The sequence below is a fragment of the Misgurnus anguillicaudatus genome, chromosome 18 (assembly GCF_027580225.2).
Source record: "Misgurnus anguillicaudatus chromosome 18, ASM2758022v2, whole genome shotgun sequence".
NCBI classification, from domain to species: domain Eukaryota; kingdom Metazoa; phylum Chordata; class Actinopteri; order Cypriniformes; family Cobitidae; genus Misgurnus; species Misgurnus anguillicaudatus.
Window position 1 is genome coordinate 1,095,668 of NC_073354.2, and position 25,979 is coordinate 1,121,646.

The following is a 25,979-nucleotide window of genomic DNA, read 5'->3' on the forward strand; positions in this document are numbered from 1 at the left end:
TCTTACTAGCACTAAAACTATAACCGGTCATCACATAAGTACAACAGGTTTCTTAAAAGAAAGTTTAGTGCACAAAACGGCTGCCACATATTCATACACCAATCGATTTTGTACGCCACTGAACTTGAACGTCACAGCCAAGCGCCACTGGCCTATTTTAGTAATCACACAATAACTTGACAATTTAATTTAAAATGTATAGCAATATTCTTATATCAGTATTATTTAAATACATATTCTCAGTGTTGGGAAAGTTCTACATGAACTAGTTTAGTTCACAGTTCACAACTTTTAAAATGAACTAGTTCAGTTCATAGTTCATATTTAAAAAAATTTAACTAGTTCACAGTTCCAAAAATGAACTAATTTATAATTCTTTTTTTCCCATATTATTATTTTTAAATGATTGCCATTCTAGCCCATCTAGAACCACCACAGACAGCAATTATTTTAAGTTTTAACTCTGAAGCTAAATGCTTCAGATTTCATCTTCATATCCAACTTTAAATCTTATCCAACCAGGGTTTACATTAGCATTGACTGTCTTTTAATTTTTATTTTTGCTTGCATATACCTTGAAAGGCTAGCCAGGTGGGGGTCGCACCCCGGGCGAGAAGTGCTGGTAGGCATTGCGTGTATGACAACTCGCAGGTATTGCATACCGCACGTTAAATAGTGTGAGCTCAGTCAAAGTCTACTTCAAGATCCAGAATATGCGTTAGCAGCCTATGTTAATCGTTAACGATTTAAGACAAATATGATGTTATTTAATGTTAAACTATTTGAGTGGCGCGGCAGGAATTTCAGCAGCGTCTGTGTTGTTTGGATGACGCATGCAGTGTGACTGGTGAACACTGACTGGTGGCGGTGTTGCCAGATTGGGTGTTTTTTCCGCTACACATTAAGGCATGTTTACAGTGTGTTTTAGTCGGGTTTTCGCCTGGAAGACTCTATAGAAACCTGGCACCCTATTGAACGATGTTAAACTGAGAGAGCGTGCCGTTCACAGGCACCAGAATGAATGAGTTCACAGTAACATTCATCATGCAGTAATACAGTACGTTCAGTTCACGTTCGCCCGAAATATGAAGGAGTTTATGAACTTTTGTTCAATGAACTTGTTCAGGCACAACACTGCATATTCTTAAAATATACATATTCTTATTTTGCCTTCACACGGACCACCTGCAGTACCCTTACAAACCACTAGTGGTCCGCGGACCACAGTTTGGGAATGGCCGCTTAGCTGCCTCTATTCCTCCTTGGGACTTGTCGGTGGTGCTGAAAGCCCTTCAGGACGCCCCCTTCGAGCCTCTGTATACTGTGAGTATCAAATTTCTCACAATGAAAACTGAAATACTACTTGCATTGTTCTCCATTAAGAGCATAGGGGACCTCCATGCATTTTTGGTCAACGATTTGTGCCTTCAGGCCTGGCTACATGCCCGAGGTTCCCACAACTCTATTATAACTCATTGCTGGGGTGTCATGGATATCCGGAGTGCAGAAGTTCTTACAAGAAGTATAGCCACATAAGTCCAATTCTAGCAACACTGGCTACAAGTATCACATACATGTAAAATATTGCTGATCACCTATAACGCCTTAAATTGATTAGCTCAGTGGTGTAAAACTCAAGGCTCGCAGGCCAAATTCAGCTGGTCCCTTCATTTTATGTGATATCCCGTGAAATTATTTTATTGTTATTGTATATTGTATTTTTTCAGGGTTTTCCTCCATTGATTGACAAATTGTTGTCCTGTTGAAGTTTTCTTTTCATAATTTATTGTGATTTTAATGTGATCAGGGTTTTCTTCATTTTAGGATGCTACCAGACAGTAGTGTTTTATCTATAATGTGTATAATGCCATTGATATCATCCAAATTTGGAAAAAGTGACTTTGAGATGGGACTCTGTATAACTGATGAGGAGGTATGTGGTGATGCCTTTGAACTGAAAAAGATAATTAAAAACTCTATGGGCCAGGGGCCGTATTCACAAAGAATTTTAAGGCTAAAAGTAGCTCCTAACTGGCGAATTTAGGAGCAACTTCTAAAAATAATGGGCGTGTCACTCCAATTCACGAAGCATTTTAGCCCTAAAAGTAGCACCTAAGTCTGGGACAGCTTAAAAGAAGTCGAGAGGACTCCTAACTCACTAAGACCTATTCACAAAGGATCCTAGAATGGCTTAGGTGCTGATTAACACATACATGGACAGTTTCACCATCTCAAAAGCATTGCCTAGACTTAAAAGCACACTTTAATGTAAGCATATTTTTATGACATTTCTTTCATAATTCATTACATTCATGACAAGCAGAAAGTTTTTAGAATTACATGAAACAATAATGATATTATATATTTAATATTGTTCGCCAACCTGTTGCCATGCTTAAAGGCTGCAATCTCAACCCTTGACTGCGATTGTAATGCATACCACTGCCTCTCACAGTCGTCCGGGGTCCGCGACACAAGCGGGAATGCTGCATTGATCGGCAAACAAATCCTCTCCCATCAGTGATGTGCGAGTTGATCCGAAATGAGCGGGTGCCTGCGGTTATGAGTCATCCAAAAATATTTTTTATGATATTTGGGTCGCGGTCGGTCAGGTCATTTGAAATAAAAATGCCAGTTAACTATTTTAAACAATTATTACTTTTAAAAAAATGCGGGCCTATATTTATTTTTTATTTTTTGCGGTCCGAGTTGCGGGGGGGTTATTTGAAAACGTTGGTCGGGTGCCGGTTGTTTTGTACATTGACCCGCGCATCACTGTCTCCCACTACTCACGCTTAATTTTGCTTGATATCTCAGTGCCGAATTTCCCTTTTATTATGTTTCTTTTTCCAGCACCAACTATGACAGCAGCAGTAACTGATCCTGCATCCAGTTGGGCATTCTTTTTCGTTTTGGCGAGTTCATAATCCACCGTCATTTATTTATTACATTAGGCTTCTTCCAGGCCCGTCGCGACAAGGCAAGCAAACCAAGCAATTGCTTGGGGCCCCGGAATTTTTTAGGGCCCCAAGACAACGACTGGTTGAGAATAAATGCAACGACAAACTGTGTCCCTTTGATAGTCAATGCAATGCAGTAAAGTGCAATGACACTGTTATTATCGGAATCCCCCTCAAGGGGGCCCCCTCTCAGTACTAGTCGCTTACAACAGGCAGCCAGCCAACCATGTGATCTCTGCTGCCGGGAAAATACAAAACTTCGGCAGTCATCATCAAGCGGATTTATGCTTTTGGAAGCCAGAAAAGAAAGAAAAGAAAGGAAGAGGAGTATGAAAAAACAAGATAGTGGTAAGTAATAATTTACATTGGATGAAATAGCTCTACTTGTCTTGTGCAAATGATGTAATTTTGCAGCAGGTAGGCAGTAGCAAAAATCTGTTTATGTTAGCTATACCTGCATGATGGCAAATGCTGCTTGTAACGAACAGTTAGTCAACTTTGTTATCGAACAAATGGAATATGGTTACATACTGTAATATGTTTTTAACGAGATAAGGAAGACTAAGATCGGTTCAAAAATCTCTGTTTAATTCCATGACGTTGCTGTAGCTTTGTAATAGGTTTTAATAAAAGTGCTAATGAAACGAACTATTCCACACCCAGATAATCTATTTAACAAAATAATTTATTTACCAAATGGGGTTATGAAAACGACACGATAAATTCTGTGCATCAAACTATAGCTTGGGAAGTTTTTAAGCATTGGTGGTTGTGAAAGCAGCCGCATCTCTTATAAATATCAAAATATGGAAATGCTATTGCTAACATATCTTTTCGGTAACACTTTATAATAACCATCATTAATAGATGGTAAATTATTAGTTATTTAATCTTTAGTTATTGTCATTTAACTGTTAGCAACCCGATCGTTTTACTTAATAAATACTTTGTAAACAATCTATACGTTATTTACCAGAAAGAGGCAGAGGAACATTATTTTTTCATAGCTTATCTTAATGTGCTAGTGTCAGGATATACAGTAGTGACAGTTTATGCAAATATGACATTAGTTACCAATGGATCTTGAACAGTTACTTTATTCTGTGTAGCAATGTTTACACTGTTACAAGTACAGTATCAGGACAACCCATATGTTTTACTGGTACTGTTTATTAACTATTTAACAAAGTATTATAGTCATTTGTTGCAACTTTGTCTATGTTTATAGACAGTTTACAAACCAACTAAGTTAGTAACCCTTAACAAAGTATTAGGACTATTTGGTCCGTCTATCTATGTAATGTTTATAGATGTTTTAAAAATGGTTTCTTAAAGATCTACAAGCATTTTTAATCATTACCCGATACCTAATATATTATATGATAGATATGTGTGTTACAATAAACTGTTAATTTACAACAACACTACTAATAATTAGTCATTTAATTATAATTTCATTGTTTGTTAAAGGTGCAGTGTGTAAATTTTAGCAGCATCTAGTGGTGAGGTTGCGAATTGCAACTAATGGCTAAGTCCACTGCTTACCCTTTGCTTTTGAAATGCATATAGAAGCTACGATAGCCAACACCAGAAAAAGATGTCATCGTTGGAGACAGCTTAGTAAAAAAGTTTGTCCATTAAGGGCTTCTGTAGAAACATGCCGTCACAAAATGGCGACTTCCACATAAGGGGACCCTCTGTGTATGTAGATAAAAACGTATCATTCTAAGGTAATAAAAACATAACGGTTCATTATAAAAAGGTCTTTATATACCCCTGATAATATAGTTTTGTATATTATTTTGCATTTCTGTCAAGAGATCCTTCTAAAAATTACACACTGCATCTTTAACAGTAAAAAGACTGTTTGCCAACAGCTAAATGACAATAAAAGATTAATTAACTATCAATTTACCATCTTTATATGATTGTTATTATAAAGTGTTACCATCTTTTCCTTCTCTCTTAAGGTGCTTTGCTTAAATTTCTCAGCGCGCAGGCTCTTCCTAAGGATACATCCACTGATGAAGGTAGAGTAAATTTCTCTCACTGAGCTGAGCTGTTTATAGTGACCTCTTTCAATATGCTAACAGTGAAATGGTGATACTTAACAGGTAATTTCTGATTTTTTTTCAATTATTTTCCCAGCTACACCATCAACGTCATCCTCAACATCAACAGATGCATCACTTCTCAGTGCTGATGTTTCCTCTATAGCACAAGGTACCACAAGCTCTATAATTTTAGCTGATATCATGCCCAGCCCAGAGTTTAAACTGATAAGTGTGTACTGTCATATTGTTAGAAAAAAAAACAGTGCAAATCACTATTGAATTCCCACCAAACTGTGTAAATAAACCTTAAACTGTATGGCTGCTGTGGTTCCTGTAGGCTTTGCGTGCGTGTGGGGGGGCCCTCCATGTCCATTTTGCTTGGGGCCCCCAAATTCCTTCAAACGGCCCTGAGTATGACCCACTGTAAAAAACCTAAAACATAGTAATTATAAACTTCAGTGTTCAATGTTTAATTTGTGTGACTTTACCAAAGCATTTGATTTGTAGGCATATGTATTCCTTCAGTTGAGAGCCTGTGCCCTTTACCTGACGTTTCAGGGCAGAGCATGTGAGCAGAGCTTAGCGGGAGCGGAGCGTTGAGAGCGCAAAAGCACCTTTCCGAATATTCCATCCGCTCCCTCATTACGCTCAGCAACCCAGAACACACTTTGATAATTTGCTAGTTCGAGAATCTGTGAAAACGTTTAGCAATAAGTTATGGAATTCAAGCCTTATACATAAATGTAAAGTAAAAATCTAAGTTAAGATTGAGCAGGGAGAAGAAATTGAAAGGGAGTGCGGAGAGAGGTAGCAAATATTCGATGATAAATAGAGACATGAAGGTAAGATGGAGACGTGAATACGATCAGGATGAAATGCAGACACAATTCTGGCTACGTAATATCGTTCACCTATTAAGCTACATTATGGACACAAATTAACAATAATTTTTCTTGCTTAGTCTGAAGTATGGCCATAAATTTAGAATTCGTTCCCAATATTCAACAGTTTGTTCCTTGGAATGAATCATTATAATATTTCGTAATTACTATTACAATTATTATTAATTCAAATTATGAATTAGCCTAGTAAAACATGTGGATGTTGTGAAAACAAATTGTTAATTAAAACTGCAAGCAGTGATGGAAGGGCCCTCGCACACATGACACCGCCACACCGCGGCATAACAATTAAAGGGAACAGTAGTACATAGGCATTTAAGCATGTAAACATAGGTGAACCATTTAAAAGTGTAGTATAATGTGCCACATTTCCTGTTGCTAATTACAAATGACAACGAGGTAGCATTGTGTAAGATAGCATGAGAGAGATAGAGAGAGAGAGAGAGTGAGTGAGTGAGTGAGTGTGTGTGAGAGTGTGTGCGTGTGTGTGTGTGTACCTGGTAATTATCACGTTGTGGGGACCAATTGTCCCCACAAAGATAGGAATACCAGTGTTTATGTGACCTTGTGGGGACATTTTGAGGTCCCCATGAGGAAACAAGCTTATAAATCAAACAGAATGATGTTTCTTGAAAATGTGAAGTAGGAGAAGGGTTTCTGTGATGGTTGGGGTTAGGGAATGGGGTAGGTTAGGGGAATAGAATATACAGTTTGTGCAGTATAAAATGCATTGCGTCTATGGAATGTCCCCACAAAACATGGAAACCAGAATGTGTGTGTGTGTGTGTGATTGTGTGTATGTGAATGAGTGAGTGAGTGAGTGAGTGAGAGAGAGAGACTATATGTAAATACTGGCACGTAGATGTGTTCAGTCCAGAGGGGTATTGCACAAAAGCAAGATAAGGGATTAAGCTGGGATTTTCCAGTTATCCTGGCTGAATTTAGCCCTGACTCGGTTGCATGAAGGGAGGCTAAATTAATCTAGATGAAGTTACTATGGAGATTTACTCTTTGCAGCTAGCCTGCTCCAGAGCAGGCTAACAACCAGGCTAAGATTAATCCTAGTGATTAATTTAATTCAAAGAACTTTAATAATCCCAGGGGAAAATTGCTTAAATGTTACAATTATAGAAAAGAAAGAAATTAAAGAAAAAAGAAATAAAAACGCAACTGCTCATCCATGATTTAAAAATTAATAGATAAGAAAAAAAACTATAATTTTTCCCATATAAAAAAGGTAATTTACTTCAATAGTGCATTGTCCCAGCACTTACAAAGTGGAGTTAAACAGCCTCATGACCACAGGTATAAAGGATCTGCTAAAACGCTCAGTAGAACACTTAGCAGTGATCAGTCTCTGACTAAATGTACTTCTCTGTTCGGCCAGCACCCTATGTAGTGGGTGAAAGGGATTGCTCAAAATTGAATATAGTTTTGACAGTATTCTTTTCTCAGCCACAACAGAACAGAGTGAACAGAGTTCAGCTCCATACCAAGTACAGTCCAGCGCCTCTAATGAATTTGTCCAGTTTATTTCTGTCCGCCACTTTCATACCTCACCCAACAGACCCCCAGACACCACAGACTCATAAAACATCCACAGCATGGTATAGCTGTTGGGATCCGGTTTGTGTGTTTTTGAGATTTATTATTTCCTTGTCATGCTTTGGTTTATTAATTCCTGTGTTCCTTGTTTACTGTATTATGTACTGTTTTTGATTGGGGTCTTTGATTATGGTTTTTGATTTGCATTATATCTTGTTTTGTTTCTTACCCTGTCTTTGTATTTGAGTAGTTTTGTCCCTGTGGTTAAAGTATTATTTCTAGTGATTATGTTTGTATTTGAGTCTTGCCTGTTTCTCCTCGTGTTGATTTATTGTCTCCGCCTAGTCCTTTGTTACCCTGGTTACTCATTGTCTTCATGCTCCTCCCCTTGTTTGTTGTCATAGTGTTTCATTGTTCTGGTTAATTCATTGGTCAATGTTGTGTATATATCCACTTCCTGTTCACCCCTTGTCACGGTCCATTGTGTTAATGTTACGGTGTTTTTGCCCAGTGTTCTCGTGTTTTGTTTGTTTACCTGTTGAAATAAATTCTTTAACTGCATTTGGATCCATCCTCATCTCTCCTGTGTGCACTTCGTGACAGAATGGACCGTCAATCACAGGATCCAGCAGTTTTTGTGAACTCCGCTAAAGGAGTTGTTTGTTCTGATGTCTGTTTGTCTCCTGCCATGTCGGAGAAGGAATTCAGGAAGAGACGCACCAAACTAGCTTCACTACGTCCGCGGGATGAATCTGTGGAGGAATTCGCTCGTAGATTCTGGGCGGATTCCCGCGATCTTCGTCTCAACCACACAGAGATGAAAGTGTGGTTTAACCACTGTTTGGGTGAGCCGTTTCCTATGAGTGAGATTTATGAGCTTGATGTGCTGGATTTTTTCGCCTTTGCTCGTCACGCAGATTTGCGTCTTAGAGGGCGTGTTTCATTCACGCCGGAGCTGCCCGAGGCGAAGTCTTCAAACTCCTCGTCAATGACTGCTGAGCCGGTGAGCGCGTCTTCCTCGCGCTGTTCGCGCAGTCGGCGGAGAGGGAGGAGATCCACACACGAGCAGTCCGTTGACAGCGTTGACTTTGATCTCTCTCTCCCCATCTGTTCGGCGAAGACGTCCGAGTCTCTCCACAAGAGGGCAGCCACCACACCCGGGCCGCGTCACAAGAGGGTCGCCTCTCCAGTTCTTTCAGCTGGTGCCCAGACGCAGCGGTTGATCTCAAGTCTAGCTGATACTCCATTGATCTCTGTACGGGAGGCTGTTGTCACGTTTGCTCCTAGATCAGCCTTATCTGAATCCATCACACCAGCTAGGCCTGGAAGAGGCTCTAGACTGGCTATCAGAAGAACACCTTTTATTACGGAGCCAGTTAAATCTACACCTATTGTCAAGATGTCCGCCGTTAAGTCTTCAGTTGTCCCCAGCGTTATGGTTAAGTCTGCACCAGTGGTTGAAATGGCCACCGATATACTTGCACCCACTCTTCAGAGAGCTATGCTTTATCCTGCACCTGTTTTTAGAAGGGCACTTGTCAGATCTACACCAGTCCTCAGTATGGCAGTTGCCATTCCTGCACCAGTGTTCCAGACAGCTGTACCCTTTCCAGCACCCATTCTCCAGCGTGCCGTTGCTAGGACTATACCTCTCAGAAGAGCTGTTGTCAAGCCTCCCCCTGTTCTCAAGGAGGCAACAGAGGTATGTCCTTTGAACTCTGCTCTGTCTACATTTGCCGTAGCCCTGGGGTGTGTGTGGTCTGTCTTCTGTTCGTCTTTCTCCTGTGATGTCTCCCAAGCCCCTGAGACTGAATCGTTGGAGGATACTGATGTGCTACCTGTCACGGTTGGAGGTTCTGGACCTGTGTCTTCACCTTTTTCAACGACTAGAGGGACCGAACCTGAACCTCATACCCAGCACATCACTGAGTCTTTTGTCACCATTAATCCACCTGAGTCACTAAAGTCATGTGAGTCTGAGACAATTTCTATGGTAAATGTAAGGACTGAAGTTGAGTTTTTTGAGTTAAGTGCCTTGACTAAGTTTGCTGAGCCTACTGTTTCCAAGTGTATTGATTTTACCATAAAGCCTGTCACCGAGCCTCCTGTGCTTCCTGTCAAGGATAAGATGGTTAATCCTGTACTTTCTGCGTCATGTAGGCCAGTTTTCATGTGCTCACCTAAGCTTCATAAGCTTTCAGTCCTAGCCAAGATGGCTTTTGAATCACATAGACTTTTTGCACCCATCTACACGGTCTCATTTGACTCTGAACTGTTTGCCCCACTTAAAATGACTATTTTTGAACTCTGTGCTCTGTCTAATGTCCTGCCCTGTGCGCTGCCCAGTGAACTGCCCTGTGCGCTGCCCAGTGAACTGCCCTGTGCGCTGCCCAGTGAACTGCCCTGTGCGCTGCCCAGTGAACTGCCCTGTGCGCTGCCCAGTGAACTGCCCTGTGCGCTGCCCAGTGAACTGCCCTGTGCGCTGCCCAGTGAACTGCCCTGTGCGCTGCCCAGTGAACTGCCCTGTGCGCTGCCCAGTGAACTGCCCTGTGCGCTGCCCAGTGAACTCTCTGCCCAGCCTAAGATGGGTGTCACTGAACTTCATGAACTCGCCATGTTTGTGTTAAAAGAGTCTAAGCTGCTCAGTGTCTGTTTGCCTGTCTTGTGTCCTGTTTCCTGGCTTTGCCAGCCTCTCTTCTGCCTGTCCTTTTGTACAGGTCCAGAGTGTCACGGGCGCCGCCCTGGCGTCCTGCCCTGCCTGCGCCGCCCTGGCGTCCTGCCCTGCCTGCGCCGCCCTGGCGTCCTGCCCTGCCGGCGCCGCCCTGGCGTCCTGCCCTGCCTGCGCCGCCCTGGCGTCCTGCCCTGCCTGCGCCGCCCTGGCGTCCTGCCCTGCCTGCGCCGCCCTGGCGTCCTGCCCTGCCTGCGCCGCCCTGGCGTCCTGCCCTGCCTGCGCCGCCCTGGCGTCCTGCCCTGCCTGCGCCGCCCTGGCGTCCTGCCCTGCCTGCGCCGCCCTGGCGTCCTGCCCTGCCTGCGCCGCCCTGGCGTCCTGCCCTGCCTGCGCCGCCCTGGCGTCCTGCCCTGCCTGCGCCGCCCTGGCGTCCTGCCCTGCCTGCGCCGCCCTGGCGTCCTGTCGCTGCCCGCGGCGCCGCCTTGGACTCTGTCGCTGCCCGCGGCGCCGCCTTGGACTCTGTCGCTGCCCGCGGCGCCTCCTTGGACTCTGTCGCAGCCCGCGGCGCCGCCTTGGACTCTGTCGCTGCCCGCGGCGCCGCCTTGGACTCTGTCACTGCCCGCGGCGCCGCCTTGGCCCCCTGCTCTGCCGGCGCCGCCTTGGGTTTTGTTTTTTGGACTTTTGTTGGCCCTCCATCCCTCCCCCATTCCGCCTCCGCTCCACCTCCCACCTGATTTGTTATTTGTCTTGTAAACGTCTGGTATCCGTTTCCGTAGGGGGGGGGGGTACTGTTGGGATCCGGTTTGTGTGTTTTTGAGATTTATTATTTCCTTGTCATGTTTTGGTTTATTAATTCCTGTGTTCCTTGTTTACTGTATTATGTACTGTTTTTGATTGGGGTCTTTGATTATGGTTTTTGATTTGCATTATATCTTGTTTTGTTTCTTACCCTGTCTTTGTATTTGAGTAGTTTTGTCCCTGTGGTTAAAGTATTATTTCTTCTGATTATGTTTGTATTTGAGTCTTGCCTGTTTCTCCTCGTGTTGATTTATTGTCTCCGCCTAGTCCTTTGTTACCCTGGTTACTCATTGTCTTCATGCTCCTCCCCTTGTTTGTTGTCATAGTGTTTCATTGTTCTGGTTAATTCATTGGTCAATGTTGTGTATATATCCACTTCCTGTTCACCCCTTGTCACGGTCCATTGTGTTAATGTTACGGTGTTTTTGCCCAGTGTTCTCGTGTTTTGTTTGTTTACCTGTTGAAATAAATTCTTTAACTGCATTTGGATCCATCCTCATCTCTCCTGTGTGCACTTCGTGACAATAGCAGACTATACCATTTCAGATAAATCACTTCTACAAGATTGCAAGTAACAGGAACAGATTACTCCATAAAGTGTTACATAAGGGCAGTCACAGTAGAACAGGCATTATTTTGTGTAACAGCTTTCCCTATTTTCTTTGGATGCAGTGGATGGCACCCACCCCTGTGACAGATATATAAGACTTTTTTAATGTTAAACTTAGTACAGACAATAAAATATGTCAGCAGATACTACCTTATGTGTAGATTTATTTCTGCAATCAAGTCATCAGCATTGCAAAATGTCCTTGATCTTGATTTTCTGAAAGTGATGGATGGTCCAAATTATGATGCACATGCTGTTTTTGTTTGTTTTTTAAAATAAAGTCAGTAATTTTACAAATTGTATTTTAATCTCAATAGTTATATGACATTGTGCATGTTATTCTATTTAAATACATAATTTGACGTATTTAAAATCTCAAAGGATACTTTATTACTTAAAAAAATAGCAAATTATGCTTTTCCAAATTATTATGCAAAATGCACTTTATCAAAATTCAGTGTGTTAAAATAATCCACAAAACAGATATGTGTCAAATGTGCTGCTTAGACAGATAATAAAAAAATCATTGTAAATCAAATAATGTATTTAAGACAGGTTACATAATAATATATGAGCATGTTTTTGACATGACTTTTACTGTCCCATTTATAAAACTTGTAAGTCTACAGTTTTTGTCTTTATTTCACTTGAAGATGCTAGTATTGCATCCCAGAGTTTATGTTTGAATATCAATTATAGTGCTGTCCACCTCACATATCTTTCATATAATGATAGTCCATAAAGAGGTCAGCGGATAGTATTCATACTGTACCTTATTTTTTTTTCTTATTTCATGGCCATATTAAAATAGTCAGTGTTGCTTTTTTGCAGCATGCTATATAGTGTATTATCCTGCATGAAAGTAAATTAATTTCAGAAGACATGATTCATTTTTTTCCAATTTTTTTCCCTACATATCTTCCAGATGTCCTTTTGGCCCCCTCAAGGGACCTACCATCTTACTTCCCAATATTCCAGTCCAAACCAGACTTGTTTTAACATGGAGGCTATTTACAAACAATACATAATATACTATTAAGAGTTAAATATCATGACAATGAATACAAATTTATAAAAACTTTATGAAAATCACAGTAAATGTAGTATTTTTGGAAGCTTTAGTTTGGGGGTGGGGTTGAAATCCACTTGTATGCACTGAAGGATCCCATATTGAGGGCTTCTTGGTATTACAGAGACACCAGCATGTTTGCTTTTTAGCAGTGGCATTTTTTATTGTTGCCTTTTCCTCATATTTTCCTTAAAAAATTCTTCATATGGTCAAATCCTGTACTTAAATCTTATAATAATTCAATGATTTCTGTTTAGTTCCACCAAATATAAATTGTTATAGGAAATAAATAGCTTTTTAAGATAATGCACACTTTTTGCATCAAATACTGTAGATACACATAGTAGTAGTTAAGTGTTTGCAGTTTCATGATGAATTTTTATGAGTTTTATCAATTTTTTCATCAGTGATTCTGTGATCAATCCCGTGGTCTGTTTAAGAATTCCGTGAACGTGCACTTATCCTAGCTAGCTACACCTGGCTTGACATAGCTGAACGTTCTCATCCTGGCTTAGCAATCGTGCAACAGACTTAGCCAGGATGGGCTGATTAAACTAGGTCAAGCTGGGCCTTTTCTGTTATCCTGGCTATCTTAATTCTACTTTTGTGCAATACCCCCCAGGACTCTTATTGATCATGTAAAATGTAGGGCAGATCTTACATTGAATAATCAGTGTAAAACATGTCACTTCTTGTTGCTAGCAGGTGGCGCTATGGCCATAAGTGACTCATTAATCGTCACAACATTTCATTTCACTGCTATGCTGATGACACACAGCTCTATGTAAAGGCCACAGCTGCAACCCCATCCTCACAGTCATCACCCTCTAAACTTACCATCTGTCTAGAGGAGATAAACGTATGGATGGAGCATAATTTCCTCCAACTAAACAGCTCCAAAACCGAAGCCATCCTGATCGGCACTCCTCACCAGACAAAATCCTCACCCATAACCAGCATCACATTTTCTGGCTCAAACATCCCCCTATCATCAACAGTCACAAATCTTGGTCTAAAAATGGACTCCCAACTTTCATTTGAAGCCCATATAAATCACCTCTGCAAGACCTCCTTCTTCCACCTCCGCAACATTTCCAAACTCCGCCCCATTCTCTCCCTCCCTGACGCCGAAAAGCTGATTCATGCTTTTATCTCCACCAGATTGGACTACTGTAACGCACTTTTCATTGGGATCCCTTCCAAGAATCTGCAGAGGCTTCAGTACATCCAAAACTCTGCAGCTAGGATCCTGATGAGAGTGCGGAAACATGAACATAATTACTCCTATTCTCCACTCACTCCACTGGCTTCCCGTCTCCTCCAGGATTGAGTACAAGGTTTCTCTCCTCACACACCAATGCATCCATGGACATGCCCCCCACCCTACCTCAAAGAACTTATCAACCCACAACACGAAACACGTTCCCTCCGCTCCACTCATTCGAACCTCCTTCACATACCCAGAACTAGACTCCGGACTATGGGTGATAGGGCTTTCTGTGCTGCTGCCCCACGTCTATGGAATGCCCTCCCTGACACTCTGAGGGCGCCGCAATCCACTGACTGTTTTAAAAAAGGTCTTTCTTTTTAACAAAGCTTTTAGTTCTCTTTAGAGGTATTTTTTTAAACTGTTTCTTCTCATTTTTATTGTTTTTTTATCCTGTAGCACTTTGAGATCTGTGATGTAAAGTGCATTATAAATAAAATGTATTATTATTATTATTATTGGCATGTAGATGTGTTCAGTCCAGAACTCTTGTCAATCATGTAAAGTTTGGGACAGATGGAACATTACATAATCATTGTAAACATGGTTATAGTGCCACCAGCTGGCAACATGAAGTGGCATAAGTGACTATTGACATGTAAATGGATTCAGGTCAGGACTCTTAGCAATCATGTGTAGTTTGGGACAGATCGTACATTGCATAATCATTGTAAACATGTCACTTCCTGTTGCCAGCTGGTGGCGCTATAACCGTAAGTGACTATTGACATGTAGATGTGTTTAGGTCAGGACTCTTAGCAATCATGTGTTGTTTGGGACAGATCGGACATTGCATAATCATTGTAAACATGTCACTTCCTGTTGCCAGCTGGTGGCGCTATAACCATAAGTCACTATTGTCATGTCAATGTGTTCAGGTCAGGACTCTTAGCAATTATGTGAAGTTTAGGACAGATTGGACATTGCATAATCATTGTAAACATGTCACTTCATGTTGCCAGCTGGTGGTGCTATACTGACTACCGGCACATCCGGGAACTTGACTGTAAATTTCATCACCACCCCTTTTTGGGGGATAAAAACCAGACCTTCCATCGACTTCCATTCAAAATATCTGAACAAAGCAAGTTTTTACACAGCCGGCAGGCGTAATTAACTTATGAAATCACACAGATTAAACATGTTGAGTAATTATCTGTCCACCCTGCCTGCCATAGAGCGCAAAAGATACATTAACACATTTAATTTGGTCAATATAAAAACCTTTCATTCTCCCAGCGTCAAATCCGTGCAACAACGTCATCCAGTCATTGCTGGAAAATCACTAAGGCTAGTTGTATGGCTGGACGGAAAAGTGCACTCATTACTCTAAATATAAAGACATAATATATAAATACGAAGTAACTTTAAAATACAAAGTAAAATCATTCACTTGCTTCCCTGTTGACTCGATGAGGTACGAGTAAATGTCCGGGTAAGACACCTCTGGCCAATAGGGAGCGTTGTTACACAAATTTGACGCTGTGAGAATGAAAGGGACATGTCTCCATATTGACCAAATCAAATGTATTAATGTATCTTTCGCGCTCTATGGCAGGCAGGGTGGACAGATATCTACTCAACATGTTAAATCTGAGTGATTTCATAAGTTATTTACGCCTGCCGGCTGTGTACAAACATTGCTTTGTTCCGCTATTTTGTATGGAAGTCAATGGGAAGTCTAGACTGTTTTCCCCCAAAAGTGGGCGTGAACCTGTTCAGAGACATTCTATGACGTTGCGCCGGTTGTGCGTATAACCATAAGTGACTATTGACATGTAAATGTGTTCAAGTCAGGACTCTTGGCAATTATGTGTAGTTTGGGACAGATCGGACACTGTATGCCTGAGTTCCAGCAACCTGTTTCATAGCGAAACATCAAACTTTGGCGTGCCGGAACAGACACAAATTTTAACATAGAATCAAATCCTTCACAATTTAGCATCACAAAGGCCTTAAGATGAGACTCGCCAAATATGATGATGATCCAACGAAAACTGTAGGGGGAGTTAGTTAAAGTATGACCTGCTGGAAATTCGAAAAACTGAGCCTAAATCTGAGAAATAATTGAAAATAGCTGACTTCCTGTTTGCTTTAGGGCATTGCTTCAAGAAACTTTTTTGTTTGGCTTGTAATAATACATGAGCACACCGAAATTCGTACATGTACGTTAAACACAGTCCAAGGGCTGCTTCTTTGAATATTTGTAAGTGGCACTGAAACATGGCCCTTCAGGTTGCCAGCTGGTGGCGCTATGACTATAAATGAAAATTGGAATGTAGATGTGTTCAGGTCAGGACTCTTAGCAATTATGTGAAATTTGGGACAGATCAGACATTGTATGCCTGAGTTGCAACAACTTCCTTTTTCATGACAAAACATCAAACTTTGTCAGGCCAAAAAAGACACAAATTTTTACATAAATTCCATCACCCTTGACATCTGTTCAAAATTTCATGAGTTTTCGAGTATGTTTAGGCCCTCTAAAGGCCCACTGAATTCTGAGAAGAAAAATAATTATAATAATAATTAAAACTGCAAGCAGTGATGGAAGGGCCCTCGCACGCACTATGGCCTTAGTAAAGCAATAAACCAGGGGGATTGAAATTTCAGTGGGTAAATATAGGTGGATATTCAAAGGAACTTTGAAGTGCGACACCTCCTTTGTGCAGCAGGTGGCGCTATGATTATAATTGATCGTTGTAACATTGATGTGTTGAGGCCAGGACCCTTGTCAAACGTATGATGTCTGTGACAGGTCGGACATTGCATGCCTGAGTTACAACAGCTTTCTCATGGCGAAACATCAAACTTTGACAGGCCACCACGGACACGCCCCTTTAACGAAATGTCAAGATCTGCACAATTTATCATTGTGAAGTTCAGACTGAACAAATATGATGATGATCTGAATACATTTAGATGAGCAGTAAATCACAGTGTAAAACATGTCACTTTCTGCTTCCAGCAGGTGGCGCTATAACTTTTACTGAATATTGTCATGTTGATGTGTTCAGGACAGGACACTTATCAAACTTGTGAAGCGTGGGTCAGATTAGTGTTGGCCGATATGCCCTATTTTCAGATCGTCCTATCGTCAGCCTGTGAGATCGGCGATACACGATATTATCGGGGGGCGGGGCAGTAGTTTACTCATTTTTTATATGTTAATTTTTTACTCATTATAACAAGTCACTTGATGGGTGGACAAAAAAAAACAAGAGCAACACCGTCATGACCGCAACCTTCTTAAACCTGATACCATTAATGCGAGCGCGTCATTAAAACCCTATCATGATTACTTCATAACTGTAAAAACATGCATCTGCGCACGCACACACACGTGCGCGCACATAAACAATTCAATGCATTGGTTTAGTGCTGTTGCAGAAGACTACACGTGTCAAGCAGCGGTGCTCTCATGAGGTGCCTTTTTAAACGCATCAGTCCAGCGGAACGCTATCATATTTTAAACACAATCATATATTAAACACGAGGGACGTGTTGCTACAACTCATTGAAATGCATATCATAAACAGGATTAATACCTAGTGATCTGACTTCGGACAGAGCACAGCTCTCTGCACGTACGCGAAAGTGAGAGAGGTGTCATGCGGCGGGTCATATTTTAAACAAAAAGTAAAGTTTGCCTCAGCTCGCATGAAACGCATTAAACTGAACAAATACATAAGGATTACTACTTTAGTTTATGTTTAGACTTCCGACAGACGCGAGAGCACGTGCACTTGAGACAGAGAGAAGCGCAGCTGGTCATGACGCGGCGCGCTGGATTTAGTGGTAGAAGGAGACCAAGACGTGCGCATTAATGCAGGTACGTGCAAGAAGGAATTCTCTCTTTACAAGCTCTCCACGTAAAGTGAAGCCAAACCCTGATGTGAGGAAAAGCATGTATTGTGGGTGTTAATATAAAACGATGATGATAATAATAATAATAATAATAATAACCATTCGCCAACTATCGTCGTGACTACTATCGCCATGAAAGCCTGCCATTGGCGATATGTCTGAAGATCGTCGATACACGATACTATCGTCTATCGGCACAACCCTAGGTCAGATAGGACATTTTAAACCTGAGTTAGAACAAATGCCTGTTTCTTTGAGAAACACAGAAATTTGGCAAGCCGCCAAGCACACACCCTCCATTGAAATGTCAAGATCTCCGCAATTTAGCATTGCAAAGCCCTTTAGATGACACACAGCAAATATGATGATTATCTGATTAAATTTATAGGAGGAGTTCGTTAAAATACGAAGGCAAGAAATGGCTAAATTTGCACTCAAATTACAGAGAAAATTCAAAATGGCTGACTTCCTGTGGGGTTTAGAGCTTTGCTCCAAGAGACTTTTTTGTAGGTCTTGAGGTGATACATGATCCTACCGCATTTCGTATCTGTACGATTAATGTAGCGGGGGGCTGCTCTATTGAATTTTGGTAGGTGCCGCTATAGAGTCATTTTAACACCCCAAGTTCTGAAGCCTATATCACATGAAAATATTTGCCACCTTTGACACGTGTGCAACGTTTCATGACTTTTTGAGCTCGTTTAGGCTGTCAAAAATGCGATTCATTTAGCGATACTTTGCAACGGACACCCCCTTTAACGAAAAGTCAAGGTCGTTGCTATTTATCATCACACAAGGTCTTGAGATTAGACTGATGAAATATGATGTTGATATGGTTAAATCTCTAAGAGCAGTAAGTCACAGCATTAAACATGGCATTTCCTGCTGCCTCTAGGTGGCGCTATGACTGTTACTGAATTATGCCATGTTGATGTGTTCAGGCGGGGACCCTAATCAAACGTGTGATGTCGGGGGCAGATCGGACAATGTATGCCTGAATTACAACAGCTTCCTGTTTCATGGCGAAACATCACACTTTGCCAGGCCGCCACAGACACGCCCTTCAACGAAAAGTCAAGATCTTCGCAATTTATCATCGCACAGGGCTTAAGATCAGTCTGACCAGAGATGATGATGATTTGATTAAATCTCTAAGAGCAGTAAATCACAGCGTAAAACAGGTGTTCAGGTCAAGACCCTTATCAAACATGTGAAGCGTGGGGCAGATTGGACATTGTATGCCTGAGATAGAACAACGTCCTGTTTCATGGCGAAAATGCCAAAATTTGTCAGGCCGCCACAGACACACCCTCCAACGAAAAGTCAAGATCTCTGCAATTTAGTATCGCAAAGGCCTTTAGATGAGACTGACCAAATATGATAATGATCGGATTAAATCGCTAGGAGGAGTTCGTTAAAGTACGACGCTTAGAAATGTCAAAAAATGACAGAGAAAATTCAAAATGGCTGACTTCCTGTGGGGTTTAGATCTTAGCTCCAAGAGACTTTTTTGTAGGTCTTGGGGTGCTTGATGATCCTACCAAATTTCGTATCTGTACATTTTTCGTAGTGGGGGGGGCTGTTCTCTTGAAATTTTGCAGGTGGCGCTATCGAGCCATTTCTACACGCCCACTTCTGACGCGTGTGCAAATTTTCATGAGTTTTCGGGTATGTTTAGGCCTTCAAAAATGCGATTCATTTCGGAAAATAATAATAATAATAATAATGAATTAAAGCTGCAAGCAGCGATGGAAGGGCCCTCGCACGCATGTGCACCGCTACCCTATGGCATTAGTAAAGCAGTAAACCAGGGGGGTATGAATTAAAGTGGGTTAATACAGGTGGATATTCAAAGGGAAACTGATGTGCCACACCACCTGTGTGCAGCAGGTGGTGCTATGACGGTACCTGATTATTGTTATATTGATGTGTTCAGGCCAGGACCCTTATCAAACGCGTGAAGTCTGGAGCAGATCAAACAATGTATGACTGAATTACAACAGCTTCCTTTTTCATGGTGAAACATCACACTTTGACAGGCTGCCACAGACACGCCCTTCAACGAAAAGTCAAGATCTTCGCAAGTTATCATCGCAAAGGGCTTAAAATCAGTCTGACCAAATATGATGATGATTTTATTACATCTCTAAGAGCAGTAAATCACAGCATAAAACATGGCATTTCCTGCTACCTCTAGGTGGCGCTATGACTGAAGCTGAATATTGGCATTGAAATGTGTTCAGGCCAAGACTCTTATCAAACGTGTGGAGTGTGGGGCAGATTGGACATTGTATGCCTTAGTTATAACAACTTCCTCTTTCAAGGCGAAAATGCCAAATTTTGTCAGGCCGCCACGGACACACCCTCCAACGAAATGTCAAGATCTCCGCAATTTAGCATCGCAAAGGGCTTTAGATGAGACTGACCAAATATGATAATGATCGGATTAAATCGCTAGGAGGAGTTCGTTAAAGTACGACGCTTGGAAATGTCAAAAAATGACAGAGAAAATTCAAAATGGCCGACTCCTGTGGGGTTTAGAGCTTCGCTCCAAAGGCTTTTTGTAGGTCTTGGGGTGCTAGATGATCCTACAAAATTTCGTATCTGTACGTTTTTCGTGGTGGGGGGGTTGTTCTCTTGAAATATTTGGTGTGTGTCATTTTTTTAGAAGAAGAAGAAGAAAAATAATAATAATAATAAACGGAGCAAAAACAATAGGGTCCTCACACCCTGGTGTGCTCGGGCCCTAATTAAAGCTGCAAGCAGCGATGGAAGGGCCCTCGCACGCATGTGCTCCGCTACCCTATGGCATTAGGCAAAGGGCTTAAGATCAGTCTGACCAAATATGATGATGATTTTATTAAATCTCTAAGAGCAGTAAATCACAGCATAAAACATGGCATTTCCTGCTACCTCTAGGTGGCGCTATGACTGAAGCTGAATATTGGCATTGAAATGTGTTCAGGCCAAGACTCTTATCAAACGTGTGAAGCGTGGGGCAGATTGGACATTGTATGCCTTAGTTATAACAACTTCCTGTTTCATGGCGAAAACGCTGAATTTGTCAGGCCGCCACGGACACACCCTCCAACGAAAAGTCAAAAGCTCCGCAATTTAACATCGCAAAGGCCTTTAGATGAGATTGACCAAATATGTTGACGATCTGATAAAACCTCTAGGAGGAGTTCGTTAAAGTACGAAGACTGGAAATGACAAAATTTGCACAGAAATCACAGCAAAAAATCAAAATGGCCGACTTCCTGTGGGGTTTAGAGCTTAGCTCCAAGAGACTTTTTTGTAGGTCTTGGGGTGATACATGATCCTACCAAATTTCGTATCTGTATGTTTTTCGTAGTGGAGGGGCTGTTCTTTTGAAATTTTGCAGGTGGCGCTATTGAGCCATTTTTACATGCCCACTTCTGGCGCCTATGCCACATGTAAATTTTCGCCACTTCTGACGTGTGTGCAAAATGAGTTTTTGAGTATGTTTATGCATGAGTTTTTGAGTATGTTTAGGCCCTCAAAAATGTGATTCACTTTGGAGAAGAAACGGAATAATAACAATAAATATAGCTGCAAGCACGTTATTTTACCGCTATACGATGCCTCGGAGGAAACGATGCACGGCGGGCAAGTGCATCAAGTGGGTAAATATCAGTGGGCTATTTAATGTTGTTACTGACCCATTTGGGGACTGTAGGTAAAAAAAAACACATTTTAGACAAACGGGGGCGCTAGTGAGCCACTTAAGAGACACGCCTTTATCTGACCTTTTTGTGCACACTTAACAGTCAACAACTCTAATGTGTGTGCCAAGTTTTAGGTTAATCTAACCATGCCAAGAGCCCTAAATATGAATGAAATAAAAGTAAAATTTGACGCGTTGCCATGGGAACAGCGTTGGAGATATCAAAAATCCCTTCGCAATTTATCATCTACTATGCCTCGGCATTATGTTGACCACTTTTGGTGTCAATCGCATGAAAATCCTAGAAGGAGTATTTAAAAGAACATCGCTAGGAACTGTCAAAAAAATCCACCTTTGTGACTGACACACTTCCTGGCGCCTGGTGGTGGCGCTATACCCGAGACCCACAATCGGCACATCGATGCGTTCGGAATCTTCAGACGAACAAACGTCCTGCGTATCATTACAACAAGACATTTTTTGCCTTAGATATTAGACACTTCCTGTTTCTCTGATTTCGCCATGACTTTGTCGCTTCGCCATGGCAGAACCGTTTGAGATATCAAAAATCCCTTCGCAATTTATCATCTACAATGTCTCACCATTATGTTGCCCACTTCTGGAGTCAATCACATTATTTCCTCAGGAGGAGTATTTAAAAGTTTACCGCATGCAGATGTAAGGTTGAAATATGCCTTAAAAACGAAAGTAAAGTTTGACAGGTTGCCATGGGAACAGCGTTTGAGATATCAAAAATCCCTTTGCAATTTATCATCTACAATGTCTCGGCATCATGTTGACCACTTTTGGTAACAATCGCATGAAAATCCTAGAAGGAGTATTTAAAAGAACATCGCATGGAACTGTGAAAAAAAATCACCTTTGTGACTGACACACTTCCTGGCGCCTGGTGGTGGCGCTATACCCGGGAGTCACAATAGGCACATCGATGCGATCGGAATCTTTAGACGAACAAACTTCCCACATGGCATCAGAATAAGATATTTTTTGCCTCAGATATGAGACACTTCCTGTTTCTCTGATTTCGCCACAACTTTGTCGCCTCGCCATGGCAGAACCGTTCGAGATATCAAAAATCCCTTCGCAATTTAGCAAGTCCAATGTCTCGACATCATGTTCATCACTTTTGGTGTCAATCGCATTCATCCTCTAGGAGGAGTATTTAAAAGTTCACCGCATGCATTTTTTAAACAATCCAAAATGGCGGACTTCCTGTTGGGCGGAGCTAAAATGTTAGTCGGCGAAAGTTGTTCGGGTCGATGAGATCTATATGTGTACCAACTTTCGTAAATGTGCGTACATGTTTGCCCGATCTGCGCACTACTGTTTGTTTTTGCATTACAAGGGGCGCTACAGAGCCCCCGTGCCACGCCCGTGTTCCAGCCTTTGTCTGTTCGCAATGACGGACGACTCTAACGTCTGTGCCAAATTTCAAGAGTTTTCGAGTATGTTAAGGCACCCAAAATGCCCAAAAGTGTAAAAAAAAATAAAAATAAATATAGCTGCAAGCAGCGATGGCGGGCCCTCGCACGTTATTTTTCCGCTACACGGTGCGTCCGTGAAAACGATGCACGGTGGTCAAGGGCCTCAAGTGGGTAAATATCAGTGGGCTATTTAATGTTGTTACTGACCCATTTGGGGACTGTAGGTAAAAGAAACCCCACATTTTAGACAAACGGGGGGGGGGGGGGGGCGGGCTAGTCAGCCACTAAATAGACACGCCTTTATCTGACCTTTTTGTCAACACTTAACTGCCAACAACTCTGATGTGTGTGCCAAATTTAAAGTTAATCCAAACACGCAAAGAGCCTTAAAAAAGTCTTAAATAAAAGTAAAGTTTGACGCGTTGCCATGGGAACAGCGTTCGAGATGTCAAAAATTCCTTCGCAATTTAGCATCTCCAATGTCTCAGCATCATGTTGACCACTTCTGGTGTCAATCGAATGAATATCCTAGAAGGAGTATTTAACCCTCTGGGGTCTAAGGGGTTTTTAGGGCCCTGGGGAAGTTTTGACATGCACTGACATTTGTGCTTTTTTCAGTTGCTTAAAAACATATTAATGGCAAAAGTCTCATAACACTGTGTTCATCACAAACTGGGCTACAATATCATATAATCAACATGTATGTACATGTTTGTATTTTTGAGAGAAAAATGTTTATGCGTGGTTTTTGAAAAAGCTAAATTTTTAAGTCACTGATATAACTCCACAAAACTCATTCTAAACATGTTTTCCCAAGACTTTTCAAAACAGGATCTAGTAGTCTAGAGTTTTTTCTTCAAAATGATGTGAAAATCATATGGCCTACTCATTTACATAAAGCAAGATTTTGATTTACAATTTCTAAGACACTTTTGCTTGGGAAAGGCTGTATGCGTGGAGGCGGGACAGCTCCTGAATAATCAGTGATTGACAGCTGAGAGACAAAAGAGTTGAATAATGAGCCACATGAGCCTTGTGGGGATGTTCAACAGGAATGTAACTTTCTCTGTAGTAATGATAAGGTTTACTTTTCAATATAATGTAAATACACACACAATAAATAAATATATATATATATATTTCTATTGAAATATTTTCTATTAATTTCACAAGTATAAGTTACCTTTTAAAAACCATAGTAGCCTAATCATGGTAAAGGTACTGTTTGGCCATCTTAAAGTGAACACACTTCAACACAGGGTTAGTGTTTGGTTGGCCAACGAGAGGTTTACTTTTGTGCAGTAAAAAGCTCAAAAGAACAACTGCCTATCGGTGTCTGGACTCTTATTTGTGTTTTTGTAATCATTAGAAACACAACAAGGGACACGCGTGATAAACCTATCAATGTTTGTTTACAGTCGCCGCCATTACCTCACGTGTTGATCATGAATGCAGTGAATGTGTGCACACGCGAGTGATCCTGTGTTTAATAAACATGCTGTGCGGAGATATGCGCTTAGACGCAACTAAATAAGGATTGTACTGTTTGTAATCGCGTATTTTATAAGAATACCAAAAAGCGCGTCCAGTTTCCCTCGCGTGTTTGTGTATGTGCGTTCCCATCGCGTCAACTGTTTGACTGAAGACAAAGAAAACACTCGCGTCTGGAGATACTGACACACATACGCAAGTAAATAAGGATTTAGATGTCATGTTTGGTGCAATCGGATGGAACAACAAGGAATGGAGAGACTGGATTGTGGATTGCGTATCCATTGACTGCAGAAGGCACGAGTCATGCATATGGATGTTTCTGCTCGTTCACTTCAATGGCGCGGGGGTGTGGCGATCTCTTCTCATTACAGATAATGAGGTAACTGGAGAAATACGGTCCTTCTCCACCTTCTCATACAGTTTACACCGAATGACAATATCTGTTTTCAATCTCACTTACATCATTTAAAAGGAGACATTCCAAGCATTATGTAGACATTTATCTTTTGTCTCTACGACAAATATTCGTTAAGTTACAGTTTATTTTTCTGACGCGTTTCTGAAAGGACTTCACTGAGGGAGAGAGAACAAAACGCGCATCATGTTTATTTTCGTAATTTTGCGAAAAGCACAACATTCTGTTTTTTATTGGGAGTGGACAGAAAAAAACTAGACACTGTAACGTTTTAAATGATGTATAAATCATATCTGTATGTCAAAAATCAGCAGAGTAATTTAAGTCTCTTTGTGGAGTGATTGAAAAACAAAGAGTTTGCGGCGCCCGCGCCGCCGTCGACCCCAGAGTGTTAAAAGAACATCGGATGGAACTGTCAAAAAAATCCACCTTTGTGACTGACACACTTCCTGGCGCCTGGTGGTGGCGCTATACCCGAGACTCACAATAGGCACATCGATGCGATCGGAATCTTCAGACGAACAAACACCCCGCGTGTCATCACAATAAGACATTTTTTGCCTTAGATATTAGACACTTCCTGTTTCTCTGATTTCGCCATGACTTTGTCGCTTCGCCATGGCAGAACCGTTCGAGATATCAAAAATCCCTTCGCAATTTAGCAAGTACAATGTCTTGACATCATGATCACCACGTTTGGTGTCAATCCCATGAATCCCCTAGAAGAAGTATTCAAAAGTTCACCGCATGCATTTTTTAAACAATCCGAAATAGCCGACTTCCTGTTGGGCGGAGCTTAAATGTTAGAGGGCGAAAGTTGTTCGGGTCGATGAGATCTATATGTGTACCAACTCTCGTACATGTGCGTACATTTTTGCCCGATCTGTGCCCCAATGTTTGTTTTTGAATTACAGGGGGTGCTACAGAGCTCCCTTGCCACGCCCGTATTCCAGCCTTTGCATGAGCCTAGTGGCACGCGACTCTGACGTGTGTGCCAAATTTCAAGACTTTTCGAGTATGTTAAGGCTCCCAAATTAGCACAAGTGTTGAAAAAAAAATAAATAAATAAAAAAATAATAATAAATTCGAGCAAAAACAATAGGGCTTCGCACCTTTCGGTGCAGGCCATTCTGGCCTGCTCCTCCGTGCTCGGGCCCTAATAAAAAAATAATAATAAATTCGAGCAAAAACAATAGG

The 25,979-nt window shown here is 41.5% G+C and overlaps 2 protein-coding genes across 7 annotated transcripts in view; one reads left to right on the top strand and one right to left on the bottom strand.

Annotated features, from left to right (window-relative positions):
* LOC141350397 (brain-enriched guanylate kinase-associated protein) overlaps positions 1–25,979 on the bottom strand; it is a 169,468-nt gene that overhangs the window by 47,630 nt on the left and 95,859 nt on the right. The gene's annotated exons all lie outside the window — the stretch shown is intronic.
* LOC141350396 (uncharacterized) lies at positions 811–11,828 on the top strand. 2 transcript variants are annotated; one of them, XM_073855481.1, is made up of 3 exons: positions 811–3,308; positions 4,931–4,990; positions 5,109–11,828. In XM_073855481.1, exon 3 carries the CDS (start codon positions 8,066–8,068, stop codon positions 10,880–10,882), a length of 2,817 nt encoding a protein of 938 aa, XP_073711582.1. In that variant the 5' UTR covers positions 811–3,308; positions 4,931–4,990; positions 5,109–8,065; the 3' UTR covers positions 10,883–11,828. The 2 variants fall into 2 exon arrangements, with proteins under 2 accessions (XP_073711582.1, XP_073711583.1); XM_073855482.1 differs by lacking the exon at positions 811–3,308 and having other exon boundaries at positions 3,710–4,990.

Coding starts and splice junctions, on each gene's coding strand:
- LOC141350396 (XM_073855481.1), top strand. CDS start 8,066: ATGGACCGTCAATCACAGGATCCAGCAGTTTTTGTGAACTCCGCTAAA.